Source organism: Delphinus delphis, chromosome 15 (genome assembly GCF_949987515.2).
Source record: "Delphinus delphis chromosome 15, mDelDel1.2, whole genome shotgun sequence".
Classification (NCBI taxonomy): domain Eukaryota; kingdom Metazoa; phylum Chordata; class Mammalia; order Artiodactyla; family Delphinidae; genus Delphinus; species Delphinus delphis.
Window position 1 is genome coordinate 23,454,007 of NC_082697.1, and position 13,679 is coordinate 23,467,685.

Genomic DNA, 13,679 nt, shown 5'->3' on the forward strand with positions numbered 1-13,679 from the left:
TTTCCTTCATTAGGATTAAAGAAAAAATCATTTTCATTTCATGTGTCCCATCTCTTGGAATAAGCCAGAATTGAACCCTCCTGCTGCTCCTTTCCCACCCCTTTATATTGTAAAGGAAATAAAACATTACTGAGAGTTTGGAAACTAGATTCTTAAACACTTCTGTAATTCTACCAGCATAGCAAAATAACTCTTTCATTTCTGTGTGTTCCTTTTTAGACTTGCCCCTATGCATTCATGTGTTTACCTATAATTTTATACATATTATAAGTGTTTTCATGTTGCTAAAAATAATAATCTCTAATGTAAACTGTGGACTTTAGGTGATAATGTGTCAGTGTAGGTTCATCCATTGTAACAAATGTACCACTCTGTTGGGGGATGTTGGTAGTGGAGGATGTTGTGGCTGTGTGGGAGGGGGTATATGGGAGCAGTCTGTACTTTCTGCTCATTTTTGGTGTGAACCTAAAACTGCTTTTAAAAATAAAGCCTATTAAAAATCTGATTATCTGATTTCCCATTGGGTGACTGTACCTTAATTTAATTAACCACCTCCTTTCTTATTGGACTTATTCCCCAGTTTTCACTCTTGTGAACAATGCTACAATGAGGATCTCTTGCATATTGTTTTTTTCCTTAGGAATTTATTTTCAAAACTATGTTTACTCGTCTTGATTATAATAATACCAACCTGGTAGGATTGTGGTGAGGATTACATAAGGTAATATATGTAAGGCAAATACATAGTGCCTGGCATATAATTTTAACTAATGTCTATTATATTGCCAAAGTGCTTTCAAATGCAGTGTGAACATTGGAGGAAGACAGTTCTGATCTGAACGACAATGATGTTGATAATGATGGTGATGATGAAGACTTTTACTGTTTATTGAGTACCTATTTTGTGAAAGGTACTTTACGTTCTTTTACTTATTCAGATATTCAGCAGATGTTTATTGAGCATGTAGTAGGCAACATTAGGAATTGAGTTAAACAAGGCTAGAAAGATTCTGTATTTTTTACTTTGAAACAACTCTGATCACACTAACCCTCTAAGTGAATGCTCAGTGTTGCTTACCTCTGTTTTTTTTTTTTTTTTTTAAATCCCCCAGTGGCCCCAGATGAGCCAGGCCCTAGCATGTGGTGGATCAGTAGTAGACATTCAGCTAAGTAGGAAGTATCATACCACAAATAAGGTGAGACTTACAAGTTCTTTCTATGTCTATAGCGTGCTTTCACACAAGTGTTCTTACTTGAAATTCAGCAAGATTGTTAGCTGGATGAGGCAAGAAATTTTATCAGATGCAGAAGGTGAGGCTCAGGGAAGTAAAGTGACTTGCCCGAGGTCACAAGGATGGGAAGAGACAGACCAACTGAATATTGGAACCTAAGGTGTCTGATCCCGTGTCCTATATTTCTTCCATTGTACTCTCTTGCTTAGAAAACACTTTAGAGAAAAAGTGTCGTAGATTTTTTTATATGTTAAAAATAAAGTAATATTTAACTGATGGAGAATTTCTTATTGGATGTATAGCCTGCCTTCATTTAGAGAGGATTAGCATTAGAATAGGTTTTCCTTTGAATTTATTTGCAAACTACAAAACTATATCTCCTATAGTCATTAATAAAAAATAAAAGAGTTTAAAAACATTTATTCAGTGCATGCTTTGATTGATTATGACTTTGAATGACTTTTGACTGCTTTCAGACAGTATTTTTCTTTCCTTTTCCCATAATGTCAATAAACATAGAACATGTTTCTCAGAATTGTTCTTTGGGAGGTTGGGGTCAAGATTTCTTTTTTAAAGTACTCTTTTCCATAGAACTTTTATTCTGATACCCCAAATCTATCATTTCCTAGACATGGGTTCATAGACATATGGTCAGTGAGGTGGGTATGTCTGCTCTGGAATTTAGAGGACACCTATTAGGGTTCCAGATGTGTTTGTACTGAGTGATAAGGTACCCAGAAAAATGAGAATGAAAAATTCTAGGTTAAAAAAAAAAAAAAATCTAAGCAATAAAAAATGCCCTTAGACCCTAGTGAGAAATAAAAGCATTCTTTTAAAAAAACTTTTTTGCAACTAATTTTGGTTTCCTTCTTTTTGAATAAATAGCTTTCTTCTACCAAGGATTCCCCACAGCCTGTTGAGGAGAAGGTTGGTGCCTTCACAAAGATAATAGAAGCCATGGGATTCACAGGACCTTTGAAATACAGTAAATGGGTAAAGTCTTTTAAGTTGTTTTCATTTTTCTTCTTGAGCTTTGTGCTTTCTGCTCTTCACAGAAGAATTTTTTAAAGCTTCTGCTTTGCTTTTTGTGAAATACTTATATTATTTTGAGAGCTTCAAAATATGTTGTTGTCCCCTTGCCCCCCGTTCCAGGTCAGGTCTATACAGCATGTGGGGCTGAAATAGTCCCTCTACTCCCTTAACCTGATTCCTTAGAAGTATCTCAGTAGCAGGCAATCCAATAACACTGGTCTTTCCAGGTCTTTGCTACATGTTATGCCATATAGATGAGTTCTCAGAAGTTAGATGGGCCAAATGTTTTGATGGGCACTGCTCTTAAGGAAACACTCTCTGTGATTCATAAGTGATTTTCCCTAGGTCATTGTAATGACTTCCTTTAAAATTTTCCTAATAAGCATTTTTAAAATTAATCAATTCTATGATTTATTGTAATTCATATTTTATTATGAGGGCTGTTTGCTAACTGTGTCATTCCTAATCAGGTCTTGGCCTAGCATGTTATGTGTTTTATGGTACTTGCTATAAATGAATGAATGTCCTCTCTACATCAGGTGCTACTGCCCCTGGACTTTTATAGCAATGCCTCTAACCAATTAAAATAATAAAACACAAGTCATTGGGTTTTTCTCAGCCCAGTTATCTCCTAGTACTACTGTTTCTCTCTACAGTTATGGCAAAAGTACCTTTTAATACTTTTCAAGGTTGCTAGAATGTTGGATAAGCCTAATCAGTCATAAGTTATATATTAAAGCAAACCAACAAAAAGCAGTAGGGAAGACTTTTCTAGAAAACATTATAACTTTGCCCAAAATGACTAAATTATTCCAGTTACACCATTTTAACAAGTTGGAGTTAAATTAGAATTTCAATTTTATTGTGAACTTTACTTTTAGTTTCTTCTTACGATATCTGGCTCTCTTCCTAACAATTCTCACTGTAGCAAATATAGGCTTCTCTCTATAATCTCCGTTTTACATAAATTGAACAGTGATTCCACAAGCATTTTGTTTGTAAGGGGCTTTGAAAAGTATAGAAGATAGCACACACATAACTAGGTTATAATGATGTCCTTGAGACCCTAAGGTTATGAAGTGTCTTCTTAATCATTAATGAAATATTAGTTATGCTCATTAAAGTTATCTTTTTTTACATCATAATTCTTGACAAATGATAATCACTGGTATATTTGGTAATATTATTAACCAGGATCTTTTCCTTTATTAAAAAAATATTTGCGATAATACATTTGGATTGAAAAACTTAAAATGTGTGTTTTGTTTGAAAGTAAGAAATTAAAAGGTAAATGAGAGCAGAAAGAAAGAAAGAAAAGAGAAAAAGTTTACTGTTTTATTCATTTCTTGATGGTTGAGTTCCACTTGGTTGCTTCCATATGCTTTGTCTCGTCCGTATTTTTATGATTCCAGGGGCAAAGTTGGCTACCATTTGGAGGATTACTAACTCATCAGGAAAATTTCTTCACTGTTTAAGTTAGTCTCTGATTTTTCTTGGTTCCCTTGTGACCTCAACTAAGTCCCTAATATTTGCATTTAAAAACTCTTTTGTGATGTGGCAGTGTCTACTTCCTGTAACCTTCACTTTTTAAATTTGTAACATCAAAACATCAAAGTATGACATTCTAGTATATTTTGGGTGGGAAGATGTAGGTATAATTTTCCATATTGAAAGATTGAGAGCCCTTTTCAGCAAATGTTGACTCAGAAATCTGTGGCAGACACGTGTATTGGGTTGCACTGGCAAGAATCTTTGAATTTTGTGTTTTCTCATGTCTTTCATTAGGGAGTAAAATGTCTGCTTGTCTCTGCATCAGCAGTATCAGCCAGCTTTCCTCCATCTTTTTATGTAATGTTTTCATGTATAGTTCCATTTTTCTTCTAGATCCATATTTAGGAATTTAAATGTGGCTTTCCCTTACCTATTTGATTATCCTGAAATAACCATTCTTTTTCATTATCTTTATGGAGCAATATCAGATAAGATAAGGATAACATTTAACAGATTGAGCCACATGTCATTGAATAGGCGGTTTTCAGATTAGCATTAAGCCAAAAAGTTATTCCTGTTCTGAAGGACACTGACAAACTGGAATGCATTCAGAAGTGGGCAGTGAGCCTTGTGAAGGCTTCAGAAACTGTTGAATGCAGAGTGGTTGAAGGAAATAGGGATACTTTGCCTGGAAAAGAGAAGACATAATGGTTCTTCTCAGGTGTTTGAGGGGCAAATGTAAAAAAAATGGAGACTTAATCTGAGGTATTCCAGTGTGCAGATAGTGTTTACTGAATGTTACATGAAGCAGATTTATGTTCAATATAACAAAACTTTAGCAAGAGTTGTCCTCCAGTGGGATAGGTAGCCTCACAAGGTCATTGGACTTGTTTGAACAGGGGCCCAGATAGTTGACCATGAATCAAGAATGCTGTAGAAGGAATTCCAGTACAGAATAGAAAGTTCAAATGACTTCAAAGCCCCTTCCAACTCTCACATAGTTGTTTTAGTGTAAGCCTTTTACTAGATTCGTTTTTTTATCTTGTGGGATGGTACAAAATGCATCAGTTAGTGGGAGAGCTGATTTTCATTTCCTAAACCTGTCTTAGGTGCTTGTGTTTTAGTCAAGTAGACTGATGAAGTCTTCCAAAGTTAGAATGAAGTCATCTGAGGACCAGAACAATTTGTATTGACTGGATGGAAATTTAGTCCACCTACTTCTTTAACTTATATTAATGCATGAATCTTGAAGAGGTTCTTTCCCTGAGTTGTTATTTCCAGTCCCTGTGTGATGGTCTTAAGGGACTTACTTTAGAGATTTGTCCAGGAAAATGGCTCACCCAAGTATAAAGGTTTGGCCTCGCTGCAGGAAAAGTGAGGAACTCTAAAATGCTCCTGATTGCTGCAGTATGAGCACTGTATACATACACTGGCCAATCTGGTGAAGTCTTCATTATTTGTAATGAATGCTTGCTTCATGAACATGTTGTGGGGAAAAACCTCTTTCTCATGGAACGATTTGGGCCTTGGAGGCAAGTGTGCTTTTCCTTAGGCAGAGTGATTAATTATGAACCAGAATCAGAAGGAAACTGCCGAGTTAAAAAAAAAAATCAAGACACAGGCCATTAGGAATTTTACTTAAAATTATAAATGTATTGATAGTTGAACTAGGCCTTAAGTTCCATGAAAAGAGTTTTTAACTGCTTTGTTTACTGCTGTATTCCTAGTGTCCAAATCGGTTTTAGGCACTGAGTTCGGTGCTCAATAAATTATTTGTTGACTGGAACAAAAGCTTATAGATGTCCTAAACTCTCTGTTTCAAGGATAGGAATAGGCCTGTCAAGGCCAAAGCATTAGGATAACGATATCATTAGTTTGGTGATGGTACAAACCAGTGCTTCCCCAAATGTGTTCTATGTCACATACTTCCAAGAACCTCAGGTGTTAAAAAGTTAAACATGCTTCTTTTGTAGACTGCTGATATGGTGAATTACACTTATTGATTTGTGAATGTTGAATCAACTTGGCATTCCTGGGATAAATCCCAGTTGATCATGATATGATCTCCTTTTAAAATATTGATGTTAGTATTTTGTTAAGGAGTTTTGGATCTATGCTTATGAAGGCTATGGTTTTGTAGTTTTGTTTTCTTCTGATGACTGGTTTTGACACCAGGGTAATGTTGGCTCATAGAATGAACTGGGAAGTGTTCTTTCCTCTTTTTTTCTGGAAGAGTTTGTGTAGATTTGGTATCATTTCTTTAGATATTCAATAGAATTCTCTAGTGATGCCATCAAGCCTGGAGTTTTCTTTGGGGAAAGGTTTTTAGCCATAAATCCAATTTTTAAAATAGAGATAGGACTATTCATGTTATTTATTTATTCTAGTGAGCTTTGGTAGTTTGTATCTTTCAATGAATTTGTCCATTTCATCTGAGTAGTCACATTTATTGGCCTAAAGTTGTTCAAAATATTCCCTTATTATCCTATTAATATCTTTAGGATATGTAGTGATGTTCCTCTCCTCTCTGATTCCTGATGTTGGTAATTTGTATCTTCTCTGTTTTTCCTTTTTTTCCCCCCTAGATCAGTTCTACTAAATTTTTGTCAATTTTATTGATATTTTCAGAGAACCAGCTCTGGCCTCTTTTGATTTTCTGTGTTATTTTTCTGTCTTCAATTTCACTGATTTCTGCTCTTATCTTTATATATCATTCTTTCTGCTTGCTTTTAGGTTTAATTTGCTCTTTCTTTTTAGTGTCTCACCATTTGTTTAAATGTGGACTTCCAATGCTGATTTACTGCTCATATAAGTATATCTGATTTCCATTTGTTATATATTCTGTTCTGTTTTCCCCCATATGAACTTTAGACTAAAATCATTGAAAACTTAACATTAGCAAATGAAAAAATCTTAATTGCAATCAAAGACATAATACTTTAATTTATTATAGGTATTTCTGCCCATCAGAAACTGAAATATAAATATTATATAGTATTGGATATAGTATATCCTTGGTGACTTTGAACCTTAATAACCAAACAGCTCTGCTAAAATTCTAGGTTGGTTTTTCTTCAGTTGCTATGCCATTCTCTTTGCATATACATATTTTTTAGTCTGTGTATATTTGAGTAATTTTCTCTGTCATTTTAAGGAAAAATAAGCTTCTACGAGCCTTTTGTTGATGGACTAATTTAATTGTATCCTGAAGGAAATATTTTGAAAGCCCTTAGAAATTCTTCTTCTTTTAGCACTGAGTTGGTCTTCAGACCTACAGTCAACCCTTACAAGAATTTATTTTTCATTTTTAGGTTTTTGTGAAGGCATAATGTACATACAGTAAAATATACAAATCTTAAGTATACAGCTCAGTGAATAAATTAAAACCACCACCCAGATCAAGATTCTAAGAGAATTCTTAGTGCTTTGGGGAATAGTAAAAGGTTGATCCTTTTACTATATTTTACATTCATTAGAAACTCTTATTTATAAACATAGTATTCTGTTAATCAGCAAACTATAAAACTAGGGAAAACATAAAAAAAAGTGACCCCCTCCCTTCAGGGAAAAAAAAAGACAGAATAGTTAATAGGGCTTCTGAGGAAAGATCAAAGGATGGAGGGTTTTGTTTGTTTGATTTTGGTAAGGAGAATGGGTAATTTTTTTAATATAAAGGGTTTCAGATTATAAAGAATTAATGTGGATGGTTCTGAAGGGTGGTTTAGAGGCTGAAACGTGGTGAAATGGGTTTGAATTAAAGGAGAGAGTTCGTCTAAATATTGGAAAAACCTTTTTGACATTTTGATGCCAAAATCGTAAAATTGTGTGAAGTCTGTGAATGGCTAGAGACAGGTTTGGACCCATCCTTCTAGTTGAAAAGCATATAAGATTCTGTGACCTACATCTAATGGCAGTAGAATATTCACTTGGTCATGTCTTGAGTTTGGTTTTATTTTCTTTGTCTAGAAGATTAAGATTGCGGCCCTGCGCATGTATACTAGCTGTGTGGAGAAAACTGACTTCGAGGAATTCTTTCGAAGTAAGTTACTATTTTTTTTTTTTGTAAGTTACTATTTTTGATAGTTGTGAAAAGGAAAATAAATCTACTTTTCATTTTTATGATTGTGTCTTGGTAGGATCGGGTTTCTTTTTAAGTTACCAGTAAAACAGTTTTTCCTGAACAAAATGTATAATAAAAGCTGCTTATTTTTCTCTTTTAATAGAATAAACAAAGGCCAAAAGAACCCTATAAATAAGACGTTTTAACAAGTTTGAAAAAAGACCTAAAAATTTGTCCAGTACTTTGACATCATCATTCCCCCTTGTCCACACATGCATCTTTTTACATAAGAGTGTACTCAGAGTAAACACATCCTGTTTTACGTTCTGGGTGTTTTACTCAGTATTTTTGACATGAGCTTCTGCCCAATCATTCCTCTTTTATTTCTAGTTTATAATTGTTTTAGTTAACCCTGGAATATGCCTCATGATTTTTCTTCTTTCTGTAGAAGGACTGTTGAGTCAAAAGGCACATATAATTTTATTTTTATCCCATTGATAAATTGCTTTCCAAAAGTGTTTTACTGGTTTATATCATCATCACTAGCAGTTGATTATATCAATACAGTATTCATTTTGTTAATGTAAACTGTTGTAGTTATAAACATGTCATTTAAAGCAGATACTTATAAAGTCATTGGGAAAGGTTAAGCTGTTTCCAGTTCCACAGATTTTGGAAGGAAATGCGTTCTGTTCACATCTGTGGTAACAGTCATTATCCTCAAAGCAACAAACACTTAACTAAATATACTTGATATTTTTCATGGACAGCCAATAATTATATATAATTATGTTAACAACAATGAAGAAAGAGATGAAGTTTTGATTATTTAATAACTATTTTGTTTTTTTAAATTAAATGCAAGTTTTGTCATTTTTACTATTTCAGCAGATTGGTACAATATTTCATTGGAAACTTAAAATACTGTGCTGAGTTGTAATCCTAATTTAGTATCCACCTTCCATTTCTTATTTACTCATAGTCAGGAAAGAAAACTTTCCTCCTTTTTTAATCTCTAACAATTTCTTACTTTAGGAGAAATTAGTGTGAAAGGAGAAAATAATCTTTCTCTACCTGATGAAGAGACTATTAATATTAGAAGCTGGATTTTTCTCAAGTGGTTTCTTGAATCCATGTACTCAAGTATTTTTCATCAGATCTTTTTAAAACCTCATCCTACACATCTATTTAATATTAAATAACTCATAAACTTTTTATAATTATTTTGAAAGGATGTTTACTAGCTATCTTTGTTTAGCTAATCCTCATTATTGAAGATTCTTGAATAATGAGACTATTATTACATATTTAAATTAATATATCATGCTTCAATTTATAATCTGTTGTAAACTACTTATAAAAATAAAAGTTTATTAAAATTATTAACTATTATATTTTAATAATTCACACTTACATGGTATGCTTTTACTTTTGTCTCATTTAGGAATTACAAAACATGTGAGACCGGAAGGGCTTGTATTCTTATTTTCATTTTTCTTTTGTTTTCATAAACAATTGAAACTTATAAAAAGGCTAAGTGATTTGCCCAAGGTTGCTTAGTCAAGCCTTGATCCTGTGTCATCTGGCTTAAAATCCAGGAATTTTTCTACTATAACATATTGCCTGTGAATGAAAATAACTGCAAAATAGAAATTGTAATCCATTTTAATATTTTTGTGTTTTATAATTTTTTGTATTTTACAGTTTTTTTTTTTACTTTTTAAAATTTTTATTTATTATTATTTTTGGCTGCGTTGGGTCTTCGTTGCTGCACACGGGCTTTCTCTAGCTGCGGCGAGTGGGGGCTACTCTTCGTTGCGGCACGCAGGCTTCTCATTGTGGTGGCTTCTCTTGTTGTGGAGCACGGGCTCTAGGCGCGCGGGCTTCAGTAGTTGTGGCACGCAGGCTCAGTAGTTGTGGCACGCGAGCTCTAGAGCGCAGGCTCAGTAGTTACGGTGCACGGGCTTAGTTGCTCCGTGGCGTGTGGGATCTTCCTGGACCAGGGCTCGAACTTGTGTCCCCTGCATTGGCAGGCAGATTCTTAACCACTGCGCCACCAGGGAAGCCCTATTTTATAGTTTTTAAATGAGACCTACCTCTGTGAGATGTTCTGTTAGTATTGTGAGCTGATGTTTATGTATATTAGAGTGTGTACATCTCAGTGAGCTTTGTCCTAGTCTTGCCCTTTGAAGTAGTTATCTGATGTCACATTTTTCAGTGACACCACTCTTACTTCAGGTTTTCTAAGACTCACTTTGAGAATTACCTTTTAGACCTATATCATGTTCCTTTGTATTATGCTCCATTGTGGTCCATCTTTGTCATTTGTGGTTAGATTAAATTTCAGAATCAAACCAAAGTGGTTCCAAACTGTGGCCAGTGAATAAAAAAGGGAGCAAGTGTGAAAAGTACCATTTAGAGGCAGATAAAGAATATCTATAAAATAATGAGACTGACTTTCTTGCACCTTGGATTCTAAAGAGTAGGCCAGACAGGTTTGGGGTAAAAGAAGAGAATGTGTATAGATATATTGCTTTCTAAGATTACATCTTTAAAGTGGCTATTACTCCCTTGGATTTTTTGGTCTTTTAGGGCTTGACTTTTAGAGTCCTGAGAATTCAGTAGCTTTTTAAAAGGAGAGAGAGTCCCAGGTAGCTGGTCAGTGTCATTCTCACTCTTCCAACAAAAGTGAGACCAGTTATATTTCATGAAGATTGAGTTCCTTTACTCAGTAAACAATATGCCTATCAGCCTCTTGGACAGGCCCTCACAAAATGCCAAAGTTATAGATACTCTGTCATCTCAGAGCCAAAGTGTTCAGACGTCTTGATCCAGAGACCTAGATATTGGGGATTCTGACTGGTGAGATAGCTTAAGAGCCAACTCTTGTTTCCAGGATGTTCTGATGATGTCATTGTGGCATAAATGAGTGTACCCTCTGTGAGCACACAGTGTTTGCTAACTGGTCTTTTGGAGATCATTTCTGTTATAAAGAGCGCTTAGGGGCAGAGGCGTCCAGCCAATCAGTAAAGCTTGTGTTTAATACCACACTGTTGTCTGCAGACTGCTTTGTTTTTAGCCCTTAAGAGTTCATACTTTGGAGAGGAACTCCTTAGTGAATAAATTTTGAGTTAATAAAATTGAGGTTCTACCTTTCTTTCTGCTACTAATACTCAGCTATCAAATATATCAATTTTGTGTAAGTATATGATAAATATATTTTTTAAAACTTGAAGAAAAAAAAGATTGAGGTTCATCATTTTATTGATGCAGTCTTAAATAGTGAGTTTTTTCAAAGATAATTTAAACCCTAGTGTTTAAACAATTCACTAAAAATCAATAGTGAATATTTATTGAGTTCCTATTAAATACTAACTACTTTGTTAAATGTTCTACAGGCCTTATCTCATTTAATCCTCACAAGAATCCTGTAAGGTAGGTTCTCTTGTTTTCCCATTTTTACAGAGAAGAAAACTGAGGCACTGAGAGGTAAAGTAACTTTACCCAGAGTCATATACCAAGTAAGAGGTAGAGTTAAGGTTTTTTGTTTGTTTGTTTGTTTTTGCGGTACACAGGCCTCTCACTGTTGTGGCCTCTCCTGTTGCGGAGCACAGGCTCCGGATGCGCAGGCTCAGCGGCCATGGCTCACGGGCCCAGCCGCTCCGCGGCATGTGGGATTTTCCCAGACCGGGGCACGAACCCGTGTCCCCTGCATCAGCAGGCGGATTCCCAACCACTGCGCCACCAGGGAAGCCCTAGAGTTAAGGTTTTGAATCAGGATATCTGACCCTGGTGTCTGCGTTAAACAAACAACTATGTTAATACTGCTGCCCCATAATAGTAATGAATTATTTAATTTTATCCAACTTGATGTTGAGGAGGAAAGTACCTAGCCTCAGAAAATAGTGCACTGAGTGTGTACTGGAGCAAGAGTGTGATCATGGCAAGACCCTATAGCAGGTTTTAACTTTGAAGTGTTTAAAGACATTTCATGAAGCTAAAGAGTTTGCTGTGTTGTTGAGCTGCTCACAGTCAAACTTTCAGCGGTCTTGTTTTTTACGGCTTTACCCCGTGGGTTTCTGTTCTGACCCCAGTGGGTACAGGGAGTCAATCATATGCCAGCTCTTTTCCCATCCTCAGCCCTGAGCTGACCCCCAGAGGGAAAATTGTGACCCAAGTCCAGTTGCTGGCCTGTCTGTCTGTCTATGCTTTCCAGCCGAAGAACTGATTCCCTCTTTGAGAAAATTGGAAAGGCTCCTGGAGGCTGCTGGGAAGCTTTGATGTAGAGGTAGCAACTGAACAGATTGTCCTTTAGAAGCAGCCAAATTTCATTTTCCAGATTGAAAGACAGACTTCCAAGAAAACTTTTCTTTTTAATGTTTTGTTCTAGCATCCAAAAAAGACCCAACTTTAGATCCGGGCTTGAGAGTTTCTCATGGCTATTCTTGTTCTAGGTGGAGGGTGGTTGGCCCACTCTCAGATGGCATGTGTCTTAATAGCTGAATGGCTAGCCAGGCTAGCCTTCACCTCCCTCCTGCTGGGCTCCAAGAGGAAGTCCACTTGACAGCTGCTGGGCACCTCCCAGTAAGCTCACCAGCGTATTTTGGTGTCAGTTCGTGACAGACCTGGACTGAAATCCCAGCCCAGCCACTAGCTTGTTAATATTGTGGCTGCCTGCAAGTTACTTAGACTTTTCGAGCCCTGTTTCTTTATCTCTAGAATGAGGCTTATAATGCCTTCCTTCAGGGTTAAAGTGAGGATTAAGTGAGATAATATATTGACATGACTAACGGTGGACCTGACAGGAAGTATGGACCCTTAGTGAATGTTAGTTTCTGATACTAGTATTAGAGAGGCAGTTAGCGATTAAGCCAACAGTGTATGGAATCAAGCAGATCTGAATTTGATTCCAGATGTCTCATTTCATAGCTGTGTGACCTTGGGCAATTGTCATGATCTCTCTAAGTCAGTTTTCTCACCTGTCAAATGCGGATAATATCAATACCCACCTCTTAGGAATGTTAGGAGGAGTCATTGAACTAATGCTTGTAAGGTACCTATTATTTCTGACACATAGTAAGCACACAGTGAATTACAGCTCTTTATTATTATTGGCGTTGTTAGTGTACCTCACAGGGGTCCTGCTCTGTGTTTTCTATCTTAGTGGCCCCTATTTGTTATCATTTAGTACATTGTATACTTCGTTTGCTGAAAGGCAGAAGATACTACTTCCTTCTTGAGTCATTACTCCAAAGGACAGATTCTACTCTAAGGGCCCAAGTTTCCCACTGATTCTCTTATTTATTGATATAAATTGATTTGTTTTTATTTATTTTTGGCTGCGTTGGGTTTTCATTGCTGCACGTGGGCTTTTTCTAGTTGCGGCGAGCGGGGGCTACTCTTCATTGTGGTGCGCGGGCTTCTCATTGTGGTGGCTTCTCTTGTTGTGGAGCACGGGCTCTAGGCTCGCAGGCTTCAGTAGTTGCGGCACGCAGGCTCAGTAGTTGTGGCTCGCGGGCTCTAGAGTGCAGGCTCAGTAGTTGTGGTGCACGGGCTTAGTTGCTCCGTGGCATGTGGGATCTTCCCGGACCAGGGCTCGAACCCATGTCCCCTGCATTGGCAGGCGGGTTCCTAACCACTGCACCACCAGGGAGGCCCTCTCTTTTTTCTTTATCCTCTTGCTCCAGCTTTTCTCCCTGCCGTGTAATAAGGAGGGCATATTCTGTGGGGGACCCCTCATCCAGCCAGAGGCATTTCTTAGAGATCTGAGAATTGAGACGCTTGGATGTCTAAGCCCTGAGCTGATTTTTGGTTTCTTAAACCAAGGAGAAACCCTACCAGGTTTGTCATTCTTGGGGGTGATG

The 13,679-nt window shown here is 36.5% G+C and overlaps 1 protein-coding gene across 1 annotated transcript in view; it reads left to right on the plus strand.

Moving 5' to 3' along the window:
• Nucleotides 1-13,679, plus strand: part of UQCC1 (ubiquinol-cytochrome c reductase complex assembly factor 1) — an 89,601-nt gene that overhangs the window by 19,365 nt on the left and 56,557 nt on the right. The window contains exons 3-5 of the mRNA XM_060030917.1: nt 1,113-1,196; nt 2,118-2,225; nt 7,722-7,794. Of these exons, the coding sequence (XP_059886900.1) occupies nt 1,113-1,196; nt 2,118-2,225; nt 7,722-7,794 (265 nt within the window). The remainder of the gene's footprint in view (nt 1-1,112; nt 1,197-2,117; nt 2,226-7,721; nt 7,795-13,679) is intronic.